General features: G+C 45.0%; 1 protein-coding gene across 1 annotated transcript in view; it reads left to right on the top strand.

Annotated features, from left to right (window-relative positions):
• dnah9l (dynein, axonemal, heavy polypeptide 9 like) overlaps window positions 1–26,775 on the top strand; it is a 393,205-nt gene that overhangs the window by 107,263 nt on the left and 259,167 nt on the right. Inside the window, exons 19-20 of the mRNA XM_041200867.1 lie at window positions 8,832–8,909; window positions 19,265–19,397. Coding sequence (XP_041056801.1) covers window positions 8,832–8,909; window positions 19,265–19,397 — 211 coding nt within the window. The remainder of the gene's footprint in view (window positions 1–8,831; window positions 8,910–19,264; window positions 19,398–26,775) is intronic.

The following is a 26,775-nucleotide window of genomic DNA, read 5'->3' as shown; positions in this document are numbered from 1 at the left end:
GGCCTCTTGCAAGCCTATTTTGCTTCAAGTGTGCATCCTGCAGCTTTCTCCCTTTAAGCCTGGAGCCTTTCTCTGTTCCTCATTCTTAGCTTCACTGAACAGGACCTTTTCCAGATTTCTGTCCTTGTCCTTTGACTTAACTTAAAGGCTTCTTGAGCCCTTCTCTTTTTCCTTTAGGATCTGTTTCCTGCAGTTCCCTCTACCAGCAGACTGCTGCCAACTTGGTATCTCCCTTGAGATCCAGAATTCATTCACGGTTACATTAACTTTAGAGCAACTCATCTAAGATTCTTAGAATTATTCCCCTCAGCAGTCTGCTAGAACATCAGCTGGAGAGAGACTTAGACTGCCCCCTTCACCTTAGCGCAGAATGACCAACTGAACTGCGTTCGGTTTCTTTATGTCTGTGTGGGGCCTCGCTTGCTGGGCCCCTGTTGCTAGGCAACAGCACAGTTTTTTCTACCTTGTTTCTTTTAACTCCCCTTCCAGAGTCTCCCTTTCTTAACACACAAGTACAGAGATACAAATTAAACTTAAATTTAAAGATAAACGTTATTCCTAACACACACAAATACACATCTAACTTACATAAGCTATCCCTAGTTCTTAACAACAGAAAGCAAGGGCGGAATCATCCCAGATTTGCACTAAGTATGGTTATGGGCAGGTAAAACGATGTTTCACCCACCAGCCATGATGACAGGTTTTCACCCAATATCACCCCAAACCCATCACGTTACTAATGTATTCCTGGGAAACACACTGTTTCCATGATGGGCGGGCTTGCCATTTTATCACGCCGGGAACCATATTTAAAGTCTAGCTGTACACACATATCTCAGTGCTTCCAACCCATGACTACTGTAGGGAAGATGTCCATGAAGGGCAGAAAGACTGCAGACTCCAGGTTAAATGGCGCGTCACTGGAATGCCATTTGGTCACCTTGGAGGCTTGCCGTGATGTCCTCTACCGCTGCTCTGGCCACAGGATGGGCAGTGGCATTGCCAATCCAGCATGGCAGGTGGTGGCAGCGGTGATCAGTGCCAGTATTGCAGAGAAGAAGTTGGCCATTCAATGCAGATAGAGGATAAATGACCTCATCCATGCAGCCGAAGCATGGCAATCATCTCAACACTCTCAACTCACACACTTAAGCCCACCACACATTCACTGGCATCTCACTTACTGCCAGCTCAAGGGATATCACCACCCATTCTCACACATACCCTCACATGTCCATTGGCCTCATCTCCTCTGGAGACTGCCTCTTTGGCCCTCACCATCTTGAGGCCACTTGCACAGATCAACATGTGCCCCCAAACAGACCCTCCTTCCGCAGTACAGCCCTTGTGCTGCAGCCTCGTCCCTTGTCCGAGGCCACTTCTCCCTCTTCCCAAAGCAAGACCTAACCCTGCAGCCATTGAAAAGCCACCGACATATGGTTGATCTGGTAGGTAGAGACCTACCTGTGAGACCCCCTAAAATTGATGTGGTGTCTGTCTGTGAAGCCTGGGGCTAATGACTGCGAGTGCTGACTGAAGCAAAGTAGACAAACAAACGTTGAAGTCCCGAGCGAAGTGCAGCCACCAGGAGCATGTTGCTTATGTGCTGTTGTGAAACACGTCGGTGTGTTTTCCTGCTGACATGGACAGACAATCCAGTGGGGCAGGGGTGGATGAGTCCAGCAGGCTGACCTTATAATGATATGCTGGTGTAGTACAATGATGTTCCCATTGTCCGATGGCGGGAAACGCGGCCTGCCATTGGCGGGCTGAGTAGACGGTAGCAAACGGATTTCACGCCATCGTGAAACCGATCGTGGTGGGGGCAGGTGGGCAAGCCATGCGCTTTATTTAACGAGCCTCTCCTGCCTTCAAACCCACTGGTGGGGAACCATGAAACCCAGCCCATTGATGCACATGTTAGAGTGAATTCTCGAATGAGCTGGAAGAGGAATCTTAAAAAATCCTTTTAGCTCTTTTGACCACATATCTGTGTAAGTGTAGGGCAATCAACATAAAAGCCATGTTTCTGCAATACTCTTCAGAGGGAAGTATTTCTGAAACTGCCCAAAGATGCAGCAGATATGGAAGGAAAACAATGGCAACTCAACAAATGCATCCATGATCTGAATGATGCTTCCAGGGAATGGTATTTTTCATTGAGATCTGTTTTGCAGAAAATAGATTGTGTTCAACTGAAAGCAGATCCCTCAATGTTTTATTGGTATTATAAAGGAAAACTTTCAGCTAACTTCATGACACATGTTGAAGATTTCTTATGGGGTGGTACTGCAGAATTTGAGAAATGTACTATGAATCGAATTAAAGTAGAATTTAAAATTGGGATTCAGGCTCGTGGGGCTTTTAAATATATTGGCTCAGATATTAAGTGATGTAGGACTGGAATAACTTTAAATGAACCATCACACTTGGCCATCAAAAAAGATGGTACTGTATCTAAAAGTTAGACAGAGCGATTGCAAGGCTTGATTGCCAGTTGAACTGGTTGTGCACACAAACTAGAACAGATGCTAATTTTGATGTGTTAGAGTTACGCACTGTGATGAAAGTTTTAAGGGGAATTAGTTCTGGTGCAGTTGGTCTTATAATATTTCTTGGGCTGATAAGTGGCAAGTAACGTTGGCACCACAAAAGTACCAGACAATAACCATCTCCAACAAGATAGAATCTAACCACCTTCCCTTATATTCAATGGCATGACCATCACTGAATCCCCAACCCATCAACTTCTTGAGGCTACCATTCACCAGACACTCATCTAGTCCAGCCATATACAGATTGTGACTAGGAGAACCAGTGCTGCAGCAGCCAAATAACTTATAACAACTCTTTTCCCAAGAGCTGGGAATCCTGCAGTGAGTAACTCAACCCCTCATTCCAGAGTCTTTCCACCATCTACAAAGCATAAGTCAGCAGTGTAATGGAATACTCTTCACTTGCCTGGATGAGTAAAGCTCCAACAATACTCAAGAAGTTCAACACCATTCAGAACAAACAAGATCAACACCCCATCCACCACTTTAAACATTCATTCCCTCCATCACTGGCACACAGTGGCAGCAGGATGTCCCATGTACAAGATGCACTGCAGTAACTGGCCAAGGCTCCTTCAAAAGCAGCTTTCAAACCTGTGACCTCTACCACTTAGAAGGACAAGGATAGCAGATGCTTTGGAGCACCGCTACCTTCAAGTTCCCCTCCAAGCCACACATCATCCTGACTTGGAACTATATCGCCATCCCTTCGCTGTGGCTGGGTCAACAACCTGGAATGCCCTTCCTTACAGCTCTATGAGTGTGCCGACACCAGGTGGACTGCAGCAGTTTAAGAAGGTGGCTTAACACCACCTGATCAATGGCAAACAGTGATAGGCAACAAACGCTGGCCTAGCCAGCAATACCAACATCCCATTAATGAATGCAAAAGTAAAACTCTGAAGGGTGAGAATGGAAAATGTTGTCCTTTCACTTGGGAAGCTGGAAATTAAAAAAAGCGTTGTTGAAGATAAATTGGGGGGAGGCGGTGGCATAATGGTATTGTCACTGGAGTAGTAATCCAGAGACCCAAGGTAATGCTCTGGGGACCTGGGTTCAAATCTCACCATGGCAGATGGTAGAGTTTGAATTGAGTAAAAAACTGGAATTAAAAGTCTAATGATGACCATGAAATAATTGTAAAAACCCACCTGCTTCACTATTGCCTTTTAGGAAGGGAAACCTGCCACCCGTACCTGGTCCGGCCACACATGACTGCAGACCCACAGCAATGTGGTTGCTCTCTGAAATGAAATAGCAAGCCATTCAATCGTATCGTACTGCTAAAAAGCCTCTAAGAGGAATGAAATAGGACAGACTGCCCGGCATCGATCTTGGCACCGGGAATGACAATGGCAAACTCAGCCCGGTCGACCCTGCAAAGTCCTCCTTACTAAAATCTGGGGGCTTGTGCCAAAATTAGGAGAGCTGTCTCACAGACTAGTCAAGCAACAGCCTGACATTGTTATACCTTGCAGATAATGTCCCAGACACCACCATCACCATCCCTCAGTATACCCTGTCACATGGGCACATGAAGTCTCATGGCATCAGCTCATTGGCAAGGAAACTTCCTGATAATCACTACATACTATCCCCCTCAGCCGATGAATCAGTGGTCCTCCATGTTGAACACTACTTGGGGAAATCACTAAGGATGGCAAGGGTGCAGAATGTACCCTGGATGGGGGACTTCAATGTCCATCACCAAGAGTTGCTCGGTAGTACCACTACAGACCAAGTTGGCCGAGTGTATGGCAGGTGGTGAGGGAACCAACAAGAGGGAAAAACATACTTGACCTCATCATCACCAATCTGCCTGTCGCAGATGCATCTGTTTATGACAGTATCGGTAGGAGTGACCACTGCATAGTCATTATGGAGACGAAGTCCCGTCTCCAAATTGAGGATACCCTCTATCGTGTTGTGTGGCACTACCACCGTGCTAAATGGGATAAATTTAGAACAGATCTAGAAACTCAAGACTGAGCATCTATGAGGTGCTGTGGGCCATCAGCAGCAGCAGAATTGTACTCAGTCACAATCTGTAACCTCATGGCCTGGCATATCCCCCACTCTACCCGCACTACCAAATCAGGGTCTCAACCCTGGTTCAATGAAGAGTGCAGGAGGGCATGCCAGAAGCAGCACCAGGCATACCTAAAAATGAGGTATCAACTTGGTGAAGCTACAACACAGGACTACTTGTGTGCTAAATAGCATTACCAGCATGCGATACACAGAGCTAATCGATTCCACAACCAACAGATCAGAGTTAAGCTCTGCAGTCCTGCCACATCCAGTCATAAATGGTAGTGGGCAATTAAAATTGACTGGAGGAGAAGGTTCTGCGAATATCCCCAAACTCAATTATGGAGGAGCCCAGCACATCAGTGCAAAAGAAAAGGTTGAAACATTCACAACAATCTTCAGCCAGATGTTCCAAGTGGATGATCCATCTCAGCCTCCTTCAGAGGTCCCCAGCATCACAGATGCCAGTCTTCAGCCAATATGATTCACTCCACGTGATATCAAGAAACGGCTGAAGCCATTGGATACTGCAAAGGCTATGGACCCTGACAACATTCCAGCAATAGTGCTGAAGACTTGTGCTCCAGGACTTGCCACACCCCTAGCCACGCTGTTCCAGTACAACTACAACACTGGCATATACCCAGCACTGGACTAGCCATATAAATACTGTGGCTACAAGAGCAGGTCAAAGGCTAGGAATCCTGCAGCGAGTAACTCACCTCCTGGCTCCCCAAAGCCTGTCCACAAAGCACAAGTCAGGAGCGTGATGGAATACTCTCCACTTGCCTGGATGAGTGCAGCTCCAACACTCAAGAAACACAACACCATCCAGAACAAAGTAACTGGCTTGATTGGCACCCCATCCACAAACATTCACTCCCTCCACCACTGATGCACAGTAGCAGCAGTGTGCACCATCTACAAGATGCACTGCAGGAACTCACCAAGGCTCGTAAGGCAGCACCTTCCAAACCCACGACCGCTGCCATCTAGAATGACAAGAGCAGCAGATAAGTGGGAACACCACCTCCTGGAAGTTCCCCTCCAAGTCACTCATCATCCTGACTTGGAAATATATTGCCGTTCCTTCACTGTCACTGGGTCCAAATCCTGGAACTTCCTTCCTAACAGCACTGTAGGTGTACCTATACCACATGAACTGTAGCGGTTCAAGAAGGCAGCTCACTACCACCTTCTCAAGGGCAATTAGGGATGGACAATTAATGCTGGCCCAGCCAGCGACGCCCATACCCTGTGAATGAATAAAAAAAAGTATTCTGACTGTTGCAACACTGACTCTTGTGGAGGCAGTGGGTATAGGATTCTATGTGTCACATATTCTAAGTAGATTCTGTACAATTGGCGAAATAAGGATAGTATATCCTTTGAATGTTGTGTAAATAATCATTTGTTGGGATATGTGCACTCTACAAAATGTGTGAGTGAGATAAGGTTAAAGATTGACCTTCCTGGCTTGAAACAAATGTTGTAGAGAAAGGAAACCTCTAAAATTAAATAGGTTGTTGCAGGTGATCAACTGTCAGATTGTTTTCCAAAAGCAAATGCATGTACAAAAATTTTTTAGGGGCCTAGAGGAAGGGTGTGTCACAATGTAATGCTTTGACTGAATTTGTTTTGAAACTTTGCTTGTACATTTCAACTCTAATTTTTATTTAAAGAGGCAGCTATCTGTTAATTTAATATTAATTGTTTTTAATTGTATACAGTGGTGGGCTTTGACTGTAGGATTACTTGTGCTCCTATAAATAGAAATAGTTAGTTGGTTGTTCAAAAGAATATAAATAGGAACAGACTGACACTGATAGTTGAAATAAGGGTTGCATGTTTGTAATGTGTATCTGCAAATAAATGATTATAACAGTACAAAGATTGGCTGCAATTCTATCCTTTGCCATCTGGTTTTCTGGGGTAAAACACTCTCCTTGACATTTTCCTGCTCCTTGTATTAGAGATGATGGCAAGCTAGAACATTGTATACGTTCAGCTGAGGATTCCTAGCTGGTATTTTCCACTTTTGTGCTTCCTTGTCCCCAATTTCCTGCTTACTTCATGTGTGGATAATAAAGGACTGGTTCTTGGATATGCAGAAAACCTCCACTACTGCCTTTCAGAATCACGCTGTAGCCTCTTTTTCCCTGACTCGACATTACATTGTTTGCTGTTCTTGTTTTTGTGAAAATGAAGGAGGAACGAACAGACCAACCCTAAAACATAATTTTCATCCTATTAAATGTTTACTGGGGAGTTTTTTTTCTTCAATAACAAGCAAATTGAACTTTGTAAACTTCGATTAAGCAGAGCAGGCTAACTGTTTTAATCCTTGTTTGAGAAAATAATTACTTCTTTTGTTCTACCAATTGTAATCATTTCATTTAATAACAGCTGTATTAGTCATAGTTCAGTAATACAAGCAGCACCTATAAATGAAGTACAAATATACGAACATGCAAAATAGGAGCACAAGTGGGCCATTTGGCCTTCAAGTCTGCTCCACCATTCATTAAGATCATGGCTGATCTATATGTGCTTCAAATTCCTATCTATCCTGATAACCTTTGATTATCAAGAATCTACCTCCACCTTAAAAATACTCAATGACCCCACCTCCACCGTCTTCTGAGGCAGAGTTCCAAAGTCGCACAGCCCTCTGAGAGAAAAAGTTTCTCTTCATCTCGGTCCTAAAAGGGCGACACCTAATTTTAAGACAGTGCCCCATAGTTCTGGACTCACCCACAAGAGGAAATATTCTTTCCACATCCACTTTGTCAATACCATTCAGAATCTTATATACTTCAAACAAGTTACCCCTCACTCTTCTAAACTCCAGTGGAAACAAGCCCAGTCTGTCCAACCTATCCTCATAAGACAACCCACTCATTCCAGGTATCAATCTAGTAAACGTCCTTTGAACCACCTCCAAAGCATTTACATCCTTCCTTAAATAAGGAGACTAAAACTGCACACAGTATTCAGGATGTGGCCCCACCAATGCCTTGAAGCATAACCTCCTTACTTTTATGTTTAATTTCTCTTGTAATAAAGAATAGCATTCCACTAGCCTTCTTAATTACTAGTTGTACCTGCATATGAACTTTTTGTGATTCATGTACTAACGCACCTAAATTTTTCTGCACCTTGGAATTCTGCAGCCATTCTCCATTTTAAGTAATACTCTGCTTTTTTATTCCTCGTGCCAAAGTGAACAACTTCATATTTTCCCACATTATATTCCATCTACCAGATTTTTGCCTATTCACTTAACTTATCTATATCCATCTGCAACCTCCTTATGTCCTCTTCAAAACAAACTTCCCTACCTTTCTTTGTATCATTTGCAAATTTAGCTACCATGACTTCACTCACCTCATTTAAGTCATTGATGTAAATTGTGAAAAGTTGAGGCCTCAGCACAGAGCCCTGCGGGACACCACTCATCACCTTCTGCCAATCAGAAAAAGACCCATTTATGCATACTCTCTCCTTTCCGCCAGCCAGCAATCTTCTATCCAGTCTAATATGTTACCCTATACACCATGAGCTTTTATTTCGCGCAATAATCTTTGATGTGGCACCTGATCAAATGTCTTCTGGAAATCCAAGGACAACATGTCTACAGATTCCCCTTTATCCACAGCACATGTTATTCCATCAAATAGCTCCAATAAATTGGCTAAACATAATTTTCTTTTCACAAAATCATGTTGACTCTTCCCGATTACCTTGAGCTTTTCTAAGTGCCCAGCTATAACCTCCTTAATGATTGATTCTAACACCTTCCCCACGACAGATGTCAAGCTAACTGGCCTATAGTTTCCTATTCTCCCTTATAGAGGGGTCACATTTTCTACTTTCCAGTCTGATGGAACCTTTCCAGAATCTAGCAAATTATGCAAAATTACACCAGTGCATCAACTACCTCATTAGCCACCTCTTTTAATGGCTTAGAAGATCAGACTCTTGCATCAGGAAATTCCTCAGGGCTACTCTAATATCACTGCCATTTCTTTGGAAATGTTTATTCATATAATTGGAGTTTCTGCCAAAGTTACAGTGGCGAAGTGGGGAAATCTCTGAGGAAATCCATCAGCTTAGTATAGCATACTGCTGGTGGGATTGGATGTCCCATCATGTTACAGTTTAGCTTTGTTTTGTTAAGTGTTCACTGCAATAGCTGTTTAGCTGCCAACCTTTGGTAATTGTTCTTTATATTTTTGTCAGGCTATGCAACTAGAGGAGCTGTTGGCAGTGCGACATTCGGTTTTTGTTGTGGGTGTTGCTGGAACTGGCAAAAGCCAGGTAAGTGAAGGCACTTCATTTGCATCATAGACTAACCTCACAGGAATGTAGACCAAGTAGAACTATTTATCTATTTAGCATATGCATAATCACCAAGCCAAGCAATAGCCTTGTCAGTGGATAGATGGAGTTCTTTAATCCCACCTTCCAGATTAGTCAGCAAACACAACTTGATAATGTAAGTTGTTGTTTGGATTGCACCACAGCTCCAGCCTGGATGTTCTTGGCGATCCCATGATGTTGTGTGGCTGCACAGAGGCCTTGGCTAGTCCTGAAAATGTTTAAGAGGGCCCACTGTCGCTGTCAGGTGGAAAAGCAGTCGGTTTTATGATGTGAAAATGGTCTCAGGCGGATGCTTTCCCCTGCCAATCTGCCTGCCATAGGTCCTCAGCTGTTACTCCTCAGCATGGTGGGTTTAATTATATGGGGTGCTGTAAGGGAAAACATACTCTTGATGTATGGGCTGGGGGAAGTGGCAGTGTTGCTCAGGACTGGGAGCCAGGGGAGCTGAATTGATTAAAGAGTACCTGTGATGATAAGCATTGTTGAGATGATTTGCACATCGATAAGTTAGGTGTGGGCAGATTAGTACCATACTAGGACACAGTATTCTGCAGTTGAGTACATGATGGCAAGATCAGTGATCCTTGTGGTGTTTGCCTGTGATCCCCATGAGGAACCAGCCAATTTACTGAGGAGGTTGTTGCAAGTTTTAATTTTTTCTAGAGCCTTGATGAGGTGCTCTGTGTAGGTGAGGGTTCTGTCAGGGATGACGCCTAGTTAAACAGGGTGGGGAATTATGCTTCAGTCTCTGCCATCCAGGATGATGTTCAGTTCCTTCTTAGCTTTGGTATTGTGAAGATGGAATATGTTAGCAACTGTATTACTGGTGTGGAACTTTACACTGGTGGAATTTTAAATTCCCGCCGAAGTCAATAGACTTTTGAATGGCTTGCTGCATTTTATGGCCCCACTCCCACTGTAAAATTCCGCCCCATGTCTTGCAGCCACTTGCCAGATTTGCAATATCATCATTTAATGTGTCTTTCAGCTATATGAAAGTCTAAACCTATATACCACAGCAAATGTCATTTCTTTAATTTAGCAGCTAACTGAAAGCTACTCTTTGGGTTGAGAGAAGGTGAGTTTTAGTCCAGCTTTAAAACAAGGGTTATACAGGTTCTGCTTGCAGCTGCAGCTAGTTAATTAGACAATTGATTTAAACAGGTCTTCAGAAGCCAGATTTAGACAGCACAAAAGCAGGCCATCTTACAGCACAGTTTTTGTTTGCACTGAAGTGCTGCTTTGGGCTGCATGAGAGTACCTATGTTGGAGTTTGGTGAAGAGGGAAGGAGGTGTTCCTTTCATTTTCTACCTTTCCTCAGATAGAAAAGCGGCAGCCTTGGTAAGCAGGAGCTGGGGACTATTTCTACTATCCTTACTTACTCTAGTTTAGAGGATATTAAAAGTAAAGGGAGTAATTTAAGGGTACACCATGGCAGGGCAGCTTTGTGAAGTGGAACGCTCCTCCTGTGTGATGTGGGAAGTCAAGGATACTTTCAGTGTCCAGGGTGATCACGTGTGCAGGAAATTTCCCCAGCTGCAGCTGGCATGGTGGCTGGGGTCACTGTGGAGCATCTGCAAGGATGAGATCTTTGTGGATAGCACATACAGTAAGGTGGTCACACCACAGGTAAAGAGTGCATATGCAGAAAGTGAATGGGGACACCCAGACGGAGTAAAGGCAGATAGTGCAGGACCCCCTTGGGTCCATCTCTCTCTCTAATAGATTTTCCATTTTAGATACTGCTGGGGAGATGGTTTGCAGGGGAACACAGCGAGAGTCAATGAGCCATGCATGGTTCAGGTGCATGGTGGGGTGGTGGGGGGAAAGTTTGGGAGAGCAATAGTGATAGGGGATTCTATCATAAGGGGAACAGGTTGACATTATTGTGTCACAGACGTGACACCACAATGGTATGTTGCTTCCTTGGTGCCAGAGTCATGCAGGACATTCTGAAGGGGGAAGGTGAACAGCCAGAGATCGTGGTCCATATTGGTACCAACAACAGAGGTAAAAAGAGGGATGAGGTCCTGAAAGCAGAATATCGGGAATATAGGAAATAATTTAAAAAGCAGGACCTCAAAGGTAGTAATCTCAGGATTACTCCCAGTGCCACGTTTGGCAAGATCAGGATTAGGAGAATAGACCAGATGAATGTGTGGTTGGAGAGATGGTGTAGGAGGGAGGGATTTAGATTCCTGAGGCATTAAGACCAATTCTGGGAAAGATGGGACCTGTAAAAGCTGGACAGGTTGCACCCCAACAGGACTGGGACCAATATCCTTGCAGGGGTATCTGCTAGTCCTGTGGGGAATGGTTTAAACTAGAGTGGCAGGGGGATGGGAACCTGGACAGAGAGATACAAGAGAGGGAAACAAAGTAAGGAATGAAAGACTAAAAGTAGAAATCAAAAGTGGAAGGCAGAGGAAACAAGAGCTAGCAGCAAATAGGGCCATAGCACAAAATAAGATGTGTAAAAATATTAAAAAGACAAATCTAAAGGCACTGTACCTGCATGCACAGAGCATTCACAATAAGGTAGATGAATAACAGCACGAATAGGCTGAAGGGTGACCAAGGCTGGGAACTGAATATCCAAGTGTACTCAATATTTAGGAAGGACAGGCAAAAAGGAAAAGAAAAGGAGGTGAGGTGGTGTTGTTAGTTAAGGTTGAAATCAGTATGATAGTGAGACAGGATATTGGCTCAGAAAATCTCTATGTAAAATCAGTCTGGGTGGAGCTAAGAAACAACAAGGGGTGGAAAACAGTGGGAGTTATCTATAGGCCTACAACCAGCAGGGATAAGGTAGGGGATCACATTAAACTGGAAATTAGAAATGCATATAACAAGGGTGCTGCAGCAATCATGGGTGACTTTAATATACATATTGACTGGGCAAATCAAATTATCAATAGTACTGTGGTGGATGAATTCCTGGAGTGTGCACGAGATGGTTTTTTAGACCAGTACGTTGAGGAACCAACTAGGGAACAGGCTATCCTGGATTTGGTATTGTGCAATGAAAAGGGGTTAATTAGTGACATTGTTGTGCGGGATCCTTTAGGGAAGAGTGACCATAATGTGATAGAATTCTTCATTAGGATGGAATGTGAGGTAGTCCAATCCAAAACTAGGGTGCTAAACCTAAACAAAGGAAGCTATGAAGGTGTGAGGTGTGAGTTGACTAAGATAGATTGGGGAACTTCCTTAAAAGGCATGACAGTGGATAGGCAACGGTTAATATTTAAGGAACAAATGAATATATTGCACCTAGGGCAATTAGGGATGGGCAATAAAAGCAGGCTTAGCCAGTGATGCCCACATCCCATAAATGAATTAAAAAAACAGTTATACATTCCTTTCTGGCACAAAAACACAGCAGGAAAAGCAGCCCAACCATGCCTAACAAAAGAAGTTAAGGATAGTATTAGATCCAAAGAGGAGTCATATAAAGTTGCTAGAAAAAGGAGCAAGCCTGAGGATTGGGAGCAGATTAGGATTCCATAGAACCATAGAACACTACAGCACAGAAAAACAGGCCATTCAGCCCTTCTAGTCTGTGCCGAAATAATATTCCGCTAGTCCCATTGACCTGCACCTAGTCCATAACCCTCCAGACCTCTCCCATCCATGTATCTATCTAATTTATTCTTAAAACTTAAGAGTGAGCCCGCATTTACCACATCAGATGGTAGCTCATTCCACACTCTCACCACTCTCTGAGTGAAGAAGTTCCCCCTAATGTTTCCCCTAAACCTTTCCCCTTTCACCTTAAAGCCATGTCCTCTCGTGTTTATTTCTCCTAATCTAAATGGACCAAGAGATTGATTAAGATGGGAAAAATAGAGTATGAAAGGAAGCTTGCAAGAAACATTAAAGTGGACTGTTCTATAAATAAAAGGTTCTATAAATATGTTCAAAGAAAAAGATTAGTGAAGACAAATGTAGGTCCCTTACAGTCTGAAATGGGGGAATTTATAATAGAGAACAAGGAAATCGCAGAGCAATTAACCAACTACTTTAGTTCTGTTTTCACAGAGGAAGGCACAAATAACTTGCCAGAAATGCTAGGGAACTGATGAGCTAGTGAGAAGGAGGAATTGAAGGAAATTAGTATTACTAAAAAAATAGTGCTGGAAAAATTATTGGGATTGAAATCTGATAAATCCCCAGGGCTTGATAATCTACATCCCAGGGTACTATAGGGGTTGGCTATGGAAATAGTGGATGTGTTGGTTGTCATCTTCCAAAATTCTGTAGATTCTGGAACAGCCCTGGCAGATTGGAGGGTGGCAAATGTAGTCCCACTATTTAAAAAAGGAGGGAGGGAGAAAATGGTATTACAGATCGGTTAGCCTAACATCAGTAGTAGGGAAAATGCTAGAGTCTATTATAAAGGATGAGATAACAGGACACTTAGAAACTATCAATGGAATTAGACAAAGTCATCATGGATTTATGAAATGGAAATCATGTTTGACAAGCCTACTGGAATTTTTTGAGGATATAACTAGTAGAATAGATAAGGGAGAACCAGTGGATGTAGTGTATTTGGATTTTCAGAAAACTTTTGATAAAGTCCCACATAAGAGTTTAGTGTATAAAATTGAAGCACATGGCATTGGGGGTAATACATTGGAATGGATTGAGAATTAGTTAGCAGACAGGAAGATAGAGTAGGAATAAATGGGTCTTTCTCAGAGTGGCAGGAAGTAACTAGTGGGGTACCACAGAGATCAGTGCTTGGGCCCCAGCTATTCCCAACATATATCAGTGATTTGGTTGTAAAAATTCCAGTAGCTTTGTCAAACATGATTTCCCTTTCATAAATCCATGCTGACTTTGTCTAATTCAGTTGCTATTTTCTAAGTGTCCTGTTATCACATCCTTTATAATAGACTCTAGCATTTTCCCTACCTCTGGTATTAGGCTAGCCAGTCAGTAATTCTCTCCTTTCTTTCCCTCCCTTCTTTTTTAAATAGTGGGGTTACATTTGCCACCCTCCAATCTGCCGAGACTGTTCCAGAAATTTTGGAAGATGACAACCAATGCATGTATTATTTCCAAGTTTGCTGAAGACATGAAACTTAGTGGGAATGAGGAGGATCTTAATAGGCTTCAAGGCAATTTAGACAAGTTGTGAGTGGGTAAATACATGGCAGATGCAACATAAAGTAGATAAGTGTGAAGTTATCCATTTTGGTAGGAGAAAATGGAATGGCAGAGTATTATTTAAACTGTGATAGATTGAGAAATGTTGATGTACAAAGGGACCCGGGTGTCCATGTACACCAATCACTGAAAGCAGGCATACCAGTGCAGCAAGCAGTTAAGGAGGCAAATGGATGTTGGCCTTCATTGCGAGACGACTTGAGTATAGGAGCAAGGATGTCTTACTGCAGCGGCACAGGGCCTTGGTGAGACCACACATGGAGCATTGTGTGCAGTGGTGGTCTCCTTACCTGAGAAAGGACATACTTGCTATAGAAGGAGTGCAGTGAAGGTTCACCAGATTGAACCCTGGGATGGCAGGATTGTTGTATGAAGAGAGATTGGGTCGACTTGGCCTGTAGTCACTGGAATTTAGAAGAATGAGAGAAGATCTCATTGAAACATATAAAATTCTGACAGACTGGATGCAGGGATGATGTTTCCTCTGGCTGGGGGGGTCTAGGTCACAGTCTCTCAGGACATAGGGTATGCGAATTTAGGACTGAGATGAGGAGAAGCTTCTTCACTCAGAGGGCGGTGAACCTGTGGTATTCTCTACCACAGAGGGTGTGGAGGCCAAGTCACTGAATATATTTAAGAAAGAAATAGATATATTGTCAAGACCATAAGATGTAGGAGCAGCCATAGGCCACTCGGCCCATTGAGTCTGCTCCGCCATTCAATGAGATCATGGCTGATCTGATAATCCTCAACTCCAGTTTCCTGCCTTTTCCCCATAATTCTTGATTCCCTTACTGATTAAAAATCTGTCTATCTCAGCCCTAAATATATTTAACTACCCAGCCTCTACATCCCTCTGCAGTAAAGAATTCCACAGATTCATTACCCTCTGAAAGAAGAAATTCCTCCTCATCTCTGTCTTAAAATGTTGACCCCTTGCTCTGAGATTATGCCCTCTGGTCCTAGGCTCTCCCACAAGGGGAAACAACCTCTCAGTGTCTACCCTGTCAAGCTCCCTAAGAAACTTATATGTTTCAATAAGGTTGCCTCTCATTCTCCCGAACTCCAATGAGTACAGGGCCAACCTACTCAACCCCTCCTCATAAGAAAATCCCTTCATTCCTGCAAATGACCGAGAACCAGTGTCGCCAAAGACTGTGACTAGGGAACTGGTCAGTCACATCTGCCAGCAGCTGCAGGATTTGGGGACATGGAGGAAATCCACTGCCAGTGGCCGTGAAAGTGACCGTGGTGCTCAATTTTTACACCAGTGGCTCCTTACAGGGCTTCACAGGTGACCTCTGTGGGATATCACAAGTCTCCACCCATAAATGCATTCATGAGGATATGGATACCATCTTCGCGAAGGCTTACAACTTTGTGCTTTTCACCCGGGACCAGAAAAGCCAGGATGCTGGGATTTGCCCAGGTCTCAGGTTTCCCACAGATGCAGGGTCCCATTGCCTGCACTCATGTGGCGCTCAGAACTCTACAGCAACAAGCAGCCTACTATCTCAACTGCAAGGGATTCCATTCACTGAATGTGCAGCTGGTGTGCGACCACCACATCCTGCAGGCCTGCGCATGGTTCCGAGGGAGTGTCCATGATTCTTACATTCTCAGTTGGTGTCAGGCCCCTGAAATCTTCCAGGGTCCACAGAGGCTGCAGGGATGAGTCTTCGGAGCCAAGGGCTACCCACAAAGGATGAGTCTGCTAACACTGTGCAGCAGCCTCAGACTGCAGCAGAGTCTCGTGCTGCAACTCGCATCTTGGTGGAGCAAACCATCGGGATGCTGAAAATGAGGTTCTGGTGCCTGGACTGGTCTGGTGGAGCCCTGCAATGTAGTCCACAGAGGGTGTCATGCATTGTCATCACCTGCTGTGGCCTCTACAACCTGGCGCTGCAATGGAGAGACAATCTGGCTGAGGAGGAGATAGAGGAGCTGGACGTCTCCTCCGATGAGGAGGATGTTGATGGGGATGAGGGTGAGGAGGTCCTCGAAGGCAATGATGACAGCAATGAGGCCGTTGCACTGGCCAGGTGAGGCAGGCACACTCGAGAGGCCCTCATAGCTACTAGATTTGTAGAGGATGATGATGACATGCAGTGAGGAGACACCATAGATTCTCACGTTGCATCTGTGAATGTTTGACTCCAGCCTGGCTTATGGCAGTGCTCATACTCTCTGTGATAAGGCTCCTGTCCTGGAGATGCAGTGGAGGCTCTAATAGTCACTCAATTCCAGGAGGATGATGATAACATGCAGCAAGGACACTCCATAGACCTTCACATAACCTCTGTGAATGTCTGACTCCTGTCTGGCCGAGGGCAGCTTGCTTGCGCTCTATGCTCAGGGTCATGTCATGGAGACGCAGCCATGAAACTTTAAATGCTCCTGATCCTTTGTCAGTCTTCAGCCCCTGACCCCTCCAGGAGTGCAGCATCACTGGTCATAGATGCTGAAGAGATGGGGGCCACCTCCACCTTAAAGGTGCTGAGAGCCACAGAGAGAATGACGGAACTCTGTGACACCTACCCATGACATTCTGGCAGCAATGACAAGCACCATTGAGCTGCAGGCATCGGTAATGTGTCCAGTGAGGCCAGACCATCACTTTGGTTTGAAAGCTGCACAAAGCACAGGGAAGAGGCCCTGGACTGAGACACTTGCCTTTTTTTGATGGCATGTTGATGAACGAGGGTGCTGATTAGGTGTCTCTTGGCAGCAGTTAGTCCCTCAACATTGAGTTGCAGGATGCGATGTGTGGGTCTAATGATCCAGGAGCCAGACAATTTCATATTGCTGGTCATTTTTGGTTCCGTGATACAGGGATTCTTCAAGTGCAGACTTATTGAATTCGCTTTGCTAGGAGGATCATTGGCTTCCCCGAAGTAGACCAGATACTGATGGGTGGCACAATGATCCATTACCACCCAAGAAGAGCTGTGGTCCCTTAATATGTTAATCACTGTTTTGCATGATGGTTTTTAAATGACAACATTCTAAAAACACATGCTTCAATGATAATTTGTCATAAATGCCCTTTACTATAGGATGTTAGGAAAGGAGTTCATACTCAATTTGCCAATAGTGTGCTCTTCACCTCAAGGAGAGATGCTAACCTGAAACCAAACAGTTCCCACAGCAAAGTAGGAAAACTGATGGAGACATGAATCCAGTTTTCTCTCATCCAGCTCCCATTGGCTGGATCAAGACTAAAAGATGGCAGGAAAAGATCCATGAAAGGGACAGTAACTAATAATAATTTAAAAAGGGGGATAATTAAAAAATATATTTTGCTCAGCGAATGATATGATTACAATCCATCCTTAATTATACAAATACTCATTACTGTATAACTTGCCTTGATACAATGATCTCACATAGTATGATATTTATTTTACAGTGCAGTTACTGTAAATTATGATAATTATAATGTCTTCATATTATTATTATATTAATATTAAGAAAAATGAACAAAATATACTTATACTTCATGAGGGTTGCATCAGCCTCTATGCACCCAACCAAATAAGTAGATAAATATTTTCCCAGGCTTACTTACTCTCATTTTGTTTCTTGCATCTGTTACTTTAAGAAACCATCTCTTGTAATTAACAGCCTTAAAGTGTGCATTTTAATGTTCTGATTGCATATTACTTTGTCTTAGTCAAACCCATATAAAGATTGCATAGGAGGACCAGAACAGCCATTATGATGTGCAGAATTGCATCCCTTAAGATATGCACCCTCAGTTTTATTCTACTTAAATTTAATATTTTTCTTCAAGATTAGTGAATTTGTATGCTTTGCCAATAATTTCTTCCTTTTTGCCACTGTAAAATGTGTACTATCTCCCATAACCTATTATTAAACTAGCTGGACTTTGACTACCAGCAAATTTCTGGTGGGAAAACTGTGTTGTCAAGGTAGTTTCCAGCCCACAGACGATGAGTCCTGGCTGATTTTAACAATGGGCTTCATTTGAATTCCACCGGCAACTTCCTACCCAGCCAGGAAGTGGCAGAAAATCATGTATGTTCATAGTATGAGGGAGATCGTATGGTTTGTTATCACAGTGGAAGGGGAACCTGGAAGACCAATGGAGTAGAGCCCAAAGCTTGGAAGAACATGGGGCCCTTGTCCACAAGGGATACTTAAAGGCAGCAAGTAAAAGGGGTCCATCAGTCTGAGCTGGATTTGAAGAAACAGTCTCCACTACTACTGCACCATCCAGTCTCTCAAGGTTGTAAAGAATCAATGAGTCAAAAGAACTGGAGAGACAATGTAAAATAAAGGATACAACCCTGAAGGTGCTGCAGGTGCAAAGGGACCTGGATGTGTATATGCTTAAGTTATTGAAGGTGGTAGGACAGGTTGAAAGAGGGTTAATAAAACATACAATATCCTTACTATAGGAGTATGGAGGACAAGAGCAAGAAGGTTATGTTGAACTTGTATAAGATGCTAGTTCAGCCTCGGCTGGAGTATTACATCCAGTTCTGGGCACCGTGCTTTAGAAGAGATGTGAAGGCATTGGAGAAAGTGCAGTAAAGATTCACGAGAATGGTTCCAGGGATGAGGAGCTACAGTTATGAAGATAGATTGAAGAAGTTGGGTCTGTTTTCCTTGGAGAGAAGAATGCTGAGAGGAGATAAAGATATTCATAATCATGCGGATTTTGGACAGAGTAGATAGGGAGAAATTGTTCCCATTCATGAAAGGATCGGGAATGAGAGGGCACAGATTTAAAGTAATTGGCAAAAGGAGCAAAAGTAACATGAGGAAAAACTTTTTCACGCGGCAATTGGTTGGGGTCTGGAATGCTCTGCCTGAGAGTGTAATGGAGGCAGGTTCATTTGAGGCATTCAAAAGAGAATTAGACTGGTATCTAAAAAGAAAGCATGTGCAGAGTTATGGAGAGAAAGAAGGGAATGGCACCAAGTGAATTGCTTATTTGGAGAGCCAATACAGACACGATGGACCAAATGGTCTCCTTCTGCACTGTAACGATTCTGTGATTCTGTTAAATCAATGCCCAAGGATCTATAGGAATGTGTTCTGCAGCTACAAGCATATAAACAATATGAATACATGTGTCTCATGTCTACAGATATTAAGAACTCTTCACAGAACTTATGCCAACATGAAGTTAAAGCCAATGTGGTGTGACATAAACCCCAAGGCTGTGACAACAGATGAACTGTTTGGATTTTTGCATCCTGGTACACGTGAATGGAAGGATGGTAAGTAAAACAAAATTGCAAAATTAAGCTTTTGGATATAACAGAAATAATTGTGATTTTTTTTCTCAAATTATCATTGGATGAATGTGGCTTTCCACGGAGAGTTATCTGCTTAATTATTCAGTGGGTAAAAATATTTCTGCTTCTCAGATCTATAATCCTAGTCTTCATTGTACATCTGTCAAAACAATAGATTGTGCAGTTGATTGAATGGGCTGCTGATGAGACCAGGTGGATCTCCACTCAGAAAATCATTCTATAGAGGATAGATGGAAGAAAATATAGTTTGAGACGCTTTCTAACATACATTGATTCTTCTATTATTGCTGAGTCTGAATGATCTGCTTAAGCCCAGGGTAACTATAATTTGGAACCTATTTTGTTGTCAGCTGTCCCTCAGGGTCATGAGCTTCCGCCATGGGTCTTCATGTGACTGAACAGGTCTATTCTCAAGCACAAGGCATAGGATGTCCCACAAGGTAGTGGGATCTGGAGTTCATATTTTGCAGCCTTTTCTTTCCTATTCTGCCATCGGTCTTCATCATCCTTAAGGCATTTTGATTCAAAGTATGATGCAGTTTGATGGGCAAGTTGTCACCATTTTGAACAATTGGTAACCAGCTCCTCCCAGTCATTAATGCCAATGCTGTTGTGCTTCAAGGAGAGCTTCAGAGTGACTTTGCAGCATTTTCTTCGTCCTCTCTTAGAACGCTGGCCACTTGAGAGTTGAAGACGGTTTTCGCACCATATCGTCCCATTCCCGACACGTCCCACCTCATTAATCATGCATTTACGGGAAAAACTCCAGATTGCTGGTAGGTGTGGTTGGATTTGCCCGCCAATCATGACCTCAGCGCTTCCTCACTCTGGGCGCTATGTTTGAAGTGCATCAGAATGCAGCCTACTTCATGTCTTCAGACCAGGACTGCACCAGGTGACAGATGACACTGAAAGCAAAGAAGACAGCAGCTCCCAAACTTAGTGAAGCTTCTCTGGGTGCCAGCTGGGCGCAGTGGAAGGTAGCCGCGATGTCCTCTATACTACCGTCCCCTGACTTCAGAAGGTCCACCAGAGTCACCAATCTGGCCTGGGAGGCGTTGGAAGCAGTAGTTAGCACCACAAGAGCACAGAGGAGGTCTGCCATCCAGTGTAGGGGGAGGATGAATGGTCTCACCTCTTCTGCCAGGGTAAGTCAACCACCTCATCACTCCCAACTCACACACTTACAATCCCATCACACATCCACAGGGATCTCACACCTCAAGGGACAACACCACTACTCTCACACACACCCTCACATCTCCATCAGGGACATATCCCCTGGAGCTCGCGTCCTCATTCACCACACAGTGCCATGTGTCCTGCTCATGCTCTCTCCATCGGTTTTCATGCAGGAGAAGCTGGCTCACAACAGCAGGGAGAGGTCCCAGACCTGGGGGGGTGGAGTGGCCCACATTAGGCCCCTCACTCACTGAGGAGTGTACAACTGCACTGAATGGTGAGGATCTGGACTGTCCCTAAGGTGATAGTGAGGTCAGCGGTGAACACCCACATGAGGATCCTGCACCACATCATCCCTTTCTTAACGCAACTGTGAGTGCTCTCTCTTCTGCTTCTAACTCTGCTTTTATGCACTACTCATCTCTACTTTGGTTCCCAGGGAGCTCTGCCAAGCGAGCGACATTCTTGGCTAGCCAGTCCCTCAGCTCCATCCAGGACCTCACCTCCAACGCAGAGGAAAGCTCCTCCATTGAAGAGCTGAAAATAAGCAGCCTGGAAGACCCGTCACAGCGCTTACCCACACCCTCCACCAGCACAGAGACACACACACCTCAATGGGACCTAGGCCTAAAGCAGGCTTGGGTTCACAAACTGGTGGTCACCACACAGACATGCATCCACTACAGGAGGAGGCAGGTTCAGCCAAGCTCCCCGGCACTCGGAGGACTGCTGGGGAAGAGGCACCTGTGAGGTCCAAGTCAGATGACGAGCCTCTGGATTCGGCCTTCCAACTCATCGTGGAGTCAGCAGAACACAGGGGAACATCATGCAGAGCTGTTGGAAGCTCTCAGCAGAGTAGCACGTGAGTTAGAGGGGTGTGTCTGCCTGCTCTCTGATGGAGTGGTGCCCACATGTGTGCACATGGAGGTCTCCATGGCAAGGATGACAGAAGCCATAGAAACTCTGGTTCAGCAGAATGTGGAGATGTGTGCTGACCTGCATCCCATCGCGATAGCCATGGGTGAGTACCTGCAGTGGCAACACGAGAGAGAAATGGGGCACCTCAAGTCCCTCCAGGTGCTCCTTCCCCTCAAAGAGTTAAGCTGGGCCCCTCGGGCACCCAAAGGGAGGAGGAGAGGCAGTTGGACACCCTTGGGTCATCCACTCAGAAATCTCAGAGACTATCTGCTTCCTCCATGTGCCTATGACGCCCCCTCAACCTTGCCCTCTGTCACTGCAGGGGGTAGCTGGCCCACAGGAGGAAAGCCAAAGCAAGCTGGGGCCCTCAAGGCCTCAGTTCTCCTGAGGATGCATGCCGAAGTCATCAGAGGCAACAGGGCCAATCATTGTACAGGCTGTCTCCACCCCTGCTGCTAATGTCAGGGCAGCACCTATAAGTGGCAGGCCTGGAAAAGTTAAAAATTCTGATCACAGGTGATCGCGTGGGTGAACATATTTTGTCACTTTATAATCTGAAAATATATTCACTTTCACTGAATAATGTGTAATGTTTTTCAGCTTCATTGACAGGCTTCGCGAGTCTCCCCCTACACCCACCCACCCCACCCACCAGTAGTTCAGCTGCACGCAGCTGGACCACGAGTGATTCTGAAGGGATTCTGGAGGGAGAAGTGTGTGTGTGGCAACCCCATGCAAGCGCTTACCCACGCACGCAGAACCTTCATCCATCACATTCATCTCACTGTCCTGAGCATTTTCAATGCTGCTTATTGGAGTTCTCTTTCAGTTGCCCATCTAAGCTAAGCTGCATCTTCACCCACCCACTGATTGTTCTCCGATGCAGCACCTGTGCCCGTCCAGCATGAGGCTCTGCTCACTTTTGATTTCGACAGCCATAGTAGTCATTAAGTTCTTGATCAGCTCCCCCTCCTTTTCCCTCCCTCAGTCACCCACGTACTTTCCCCCATCACTGTCGACCCCCCGGCTTCACCTTCCACCTCCCCACCGTCACCTACCAACCCGAACCCTTGTCTTGCCAGGGTGTCCAAGTGAATGTGCACATTCCCTACCTTCCTGAGAATCCCGCCCCCATCCATAATGACCATACCGACCTCCTCCTTCCCATCCCCGGGGTCCGTGTCTGCCTCTGAGACCCCACCAACCACACTGCAGTCCCTTCTACTGCTACCGACACACCTTCATGCTCCCACCCTTGCAGCTCCCACTGCCCCCTCTCATACTCACCATTCCCTACTACCACGCCCACCCTCAGTTCGCGCCCCAGAAGTCAGTCATTAAACCTACAGACCCCACTCTTGCACATTCACCTGGACATCACCCACCCCTTACTCCCTCCTACATCCTTACTCCCTCCTCCCACCCGGACACCTTCCCCCATCTGAGCTCTTTCCCCTCTCCGAATGCCTTCCTCCCTCCAAGTTCCTTCCCTCCTCCGAACTCTCTCCTTTACACCTTCCTCCCCCCTTACACTTATCTCCCCACTTGCTGCATTCTCTCCCGTTAAACCCTCCTCAACTCTGTACTCCCTCCCGCACCCTCCAAACCTCACCCACCACAAAACCTTTGTCACACACCTCCCAGCTTCATCCCCCTGACACTTTTGATCCCCCAACACCCAACCTCACCCCCTCCCCCAACACCACCACCCCCAAGTACACCTTCCTCTCCCACTCACAGCTAGACCTTCTTCTCCCCCACTCTTGCTGATTATCTGTAGCAGCCCATGGCCAAAACTGTGATGTTCCAAAGCAGAACTTAGACACCAAGAAGACTTCCCACCTTCTGAGAGCTGCTTCACGGCAGAGCCATGTCCATGAGAATTCACCCATCATGCGATGCACATGTTCCTCCAGGGTCCGGTAGCTGTAGGGCTCCAGCATCTTCTTTCCCTCGGACACCATCGGATGATCCCGCTGTGCATTCACACCGGCGTGAAACCAATTTTTGGCCTTCTCATTATATTGTCTCCCCCCCCACCTTCCCCCGCCAGCCCGCCATGATGTCCAACGCAAACGGGTCCGGAAAATTCCAGCCAAAGACTTTTGTTGTCTTGCAGAGGTATTTGTTGTCAAACATTCGCTGCCATAGTTCGTAGAAGGTCGAGCTGGCGCAGCTGATCTGATGTTGCATCTCCTTGTCAATGGTGGCCTTTTGAGAGAGATGGTTGCAAAGGCATTGGAAGCACTCAACATATTCCAGAGTCTTTCCTTCAACATATATGGGAGGTGGAATATTTGGCTGACCAGGTGTGGGTTGATATATGAGTTGTGTTTTGGCTACATTCAAGGGTAGGCCGAGCCGCTTGAATGTAGAATTGAGGAGATTGCTAATGCCTTGCAAATCTGGTGCAGACTGGACAACGACACTGCAGTCACTTGCAAACTGGAGATCATGTATGTCAGTGGTGGTCAGTTTAATTTTGGCACAGAGACAACTGAGGTTGGAAGGCATTACTTAATACTCAAACCAGGGGGTGAACTTTGATGAGTTGATTGGACTCTGTCAGGTAGATTTTAAATAGTATGGAGCCATATCACAGCCTTGTTTAACTCCAGTTTGGATTTTGAAGGCATCTCTTTCAGATCTTCCACACAAGATGGTTGCAGTCTTATCATCATGAAGCAGTTGCTGGATTGCAATGAAGCTTCTCGGACATCCAAATCTTGGAGGACAATCCACAGAGCCCCACGATTTACTGAGTCAAATACTTTGCTTAGGTCAATGAATACAATGGAAAGTTCGTGGTGTTGTCACTGACATTTTTCTTGGATCTGCCTGGCAACATAGACCATGTCAGAGGTTCTTCTGGAAGGTCTAAAGCCACACTGTGTCTGGGAGGATTTCCTCAGCCACAGAAAGGAGAATGTGTGTCAGGATTTTCCCCGGACAACAGGGAAATAACGTGATAGTCTCTGAGTTAAAATTATGATTTGAGCTAACATCTACGCTTTTTGCGGGAGGGAGTTCACACTTCTCCCATCCTTAGCGCTTAGAAGCATTTCTCAAATTCTTTCCTGAATGGATTGGCTCTGGTTTTAAGGTTATGTTCGTTTGCCCTAGACTCTCCCACCAAATAAACATTTCTCACTATCCTATCACTTTCTTTCAAAATCCTAAAAGCCTTAACCAAATCATCCATAACCTTATAAATTCCAATGAAGATAATCCTTATTTATGTAGTCTCTCCTCATAAAATAACACTAGGAGCCCTGGTAACATTTTGGTGAATGTGCAAGACACACCTTCCAAGACCAATATCTCTTTCCCACGGTGCTCAGATCCATATGCAATACCTCAGATGTGGTCTAACCAGGGTGTTGTGCAACTGTTGCAAAACTTAATCTCACTTATATTCAAATCCTCTAGTTTTAAAGGCTAATATTCCATTCTTTTTATTACTTTTTGTACCTGACTTCTGCATTTTAGTGATCTGCATGCATGGACCCAGAAATCTCTTTGTACCTTCACTATTCCTAACATCTTTTGGCCAATATGGATGACCTTGCACTAACTTATGTTAAAATCCATCTCCCACAGTTTTGTCCACTCATTCAGTCTATCAAGGTCTCCTTGTAATTTTATGCTCCTTCTACACTACTTACTGTACTACCAATTATTTGCATAATTGACAAATTTGAATACATATAAATATCAATTGCAATTGCAAGATTGAAGGGCCCTTACATTTCTTGAACTTCTCTGTACAGGTATGGGAAATATATAAGGACATTAAAGCGAAGATAGCTCATAGCTGATTTACCATATTGTAAGCTATAGCAGCTTTATCTCTAACCCTAAATTTGTGCCAGCTAACCATATCGATTACTAGCTTTACTTGCAAAGTAAGTGTATTCTGTTGATTCATCATGTTTCGTTTTCAGTAACAGTGCATGCCAACCACCAGTTTTTTAACTTGAAATTCAGTATTTCAGCTTGTGCCAGTTTTCCAGTGTTTCCTGAGAAAAATCTGCTTTTTTCACTGAGTTTGGAGGTTATTGATATAAACCAATCAGATCAGTTGGAAGACATAGGCCAGAATCATCCCAGATTTGCACTGTGCGGTATCAGGCGGGAAAAAGGATGTTTTATCCGCTGGCTGGATTTTTGTGCCATAACATCGCAATCCCACCTCATTAATCATGCATTCCTGGGCATTACACTGGGTCCTCTCATTCACCCATCCCACCGTCACCTCAGGCCTTCAGTAAACCAGGCACTATTTTAAAGGCTGCTCCTGCAAAGAGCTAGCACGCTTCAGGAGATAGGAAGTTGCTGTGAACTGATGACTGCCAAAAAGAGGAAACATGCTGCCCCCCAGATTTAGTGATGCCTCCCTTGAGTGCCTGCTGAACAGAGTGGAGGCCCATCACAATGTCCTCTACCCCTGCTCTGGGTGAAGGCCAGCAAGCAAGGCCACCAATCCTGCATGGAAGGCGGTGGCAGAGGTGGTCAGCACTAATGTCCTGCAAAAGAGGACAGCCACCCAGTGCCAAAAGAGGATGAAGGATCTCCTCTATTCCTCCAGGGTCACTCTTCTCATCACTCTCAACTCACACACTCACAAACCCATCACACATCCACAGGGATCTCACTCACTGTCATTTCAAGGGACATCACCATTAACTTTCTCACACATGCCTTCATTGTCCTCATCCCATCCATGGGACCACTCACTTCCCACGTGTGCCACTTATACTTATCATCTGGCCTGGCAGGCATCCTGCTTACACTCTCCCCATCTCTATTCATGCAGGACGAGCTGGCACATAACAAAAGGGAGAAGTTGCAGACTGGTGGAGGAATACCTGAAATCAAGGTCCTCATGGACTTTGAAAACACTCAGCCAGCTGGCCGGTGAAGATCTGGGCTGTTCCTGTGCTGACGGTGAGGTTGGCGGTGCTCAACCAAGTGAGGGTCCAGCAGTGCAATATCCATCAGACAGCCATGCTGTGAGTGATGTGTCCTGTTTCACAGGCCAATGCCATGCACTAATTATCTCTCCTTGCTTTCGCAGGCACATCTGGGAAGCAGTCAAGGGGGTCCACGACCCAGGTCCTTGACTCAAGTCCCAAAGACACCTCAGAAGAGGAATCTGATGAAACCCTCATTGAAGACCCATCACGGTGTTCACCCAACCCACACCCTCCACCAGCGCAGAGACACACACCTCGGTGGG

The sequence above is a fragment of the Carcharodon carcharias genome, chromosome 12 (assembly GCF_017639515.1).
Source record: "Carcharodon carcharias isolate sCarCar2 chromosome 12, sCarCar2.pri, whole genome shotgun sequence".
Lineage (NCBI taxonomy): Eukaryota > Metazoa > Chordata > Chondrichthyes > Lamniformes > Lamnidae > Carcharodon > Carcharodon carcharias.
This window is presented reverse-complemented; position numbering and strand designations above follow the sequence as displayed.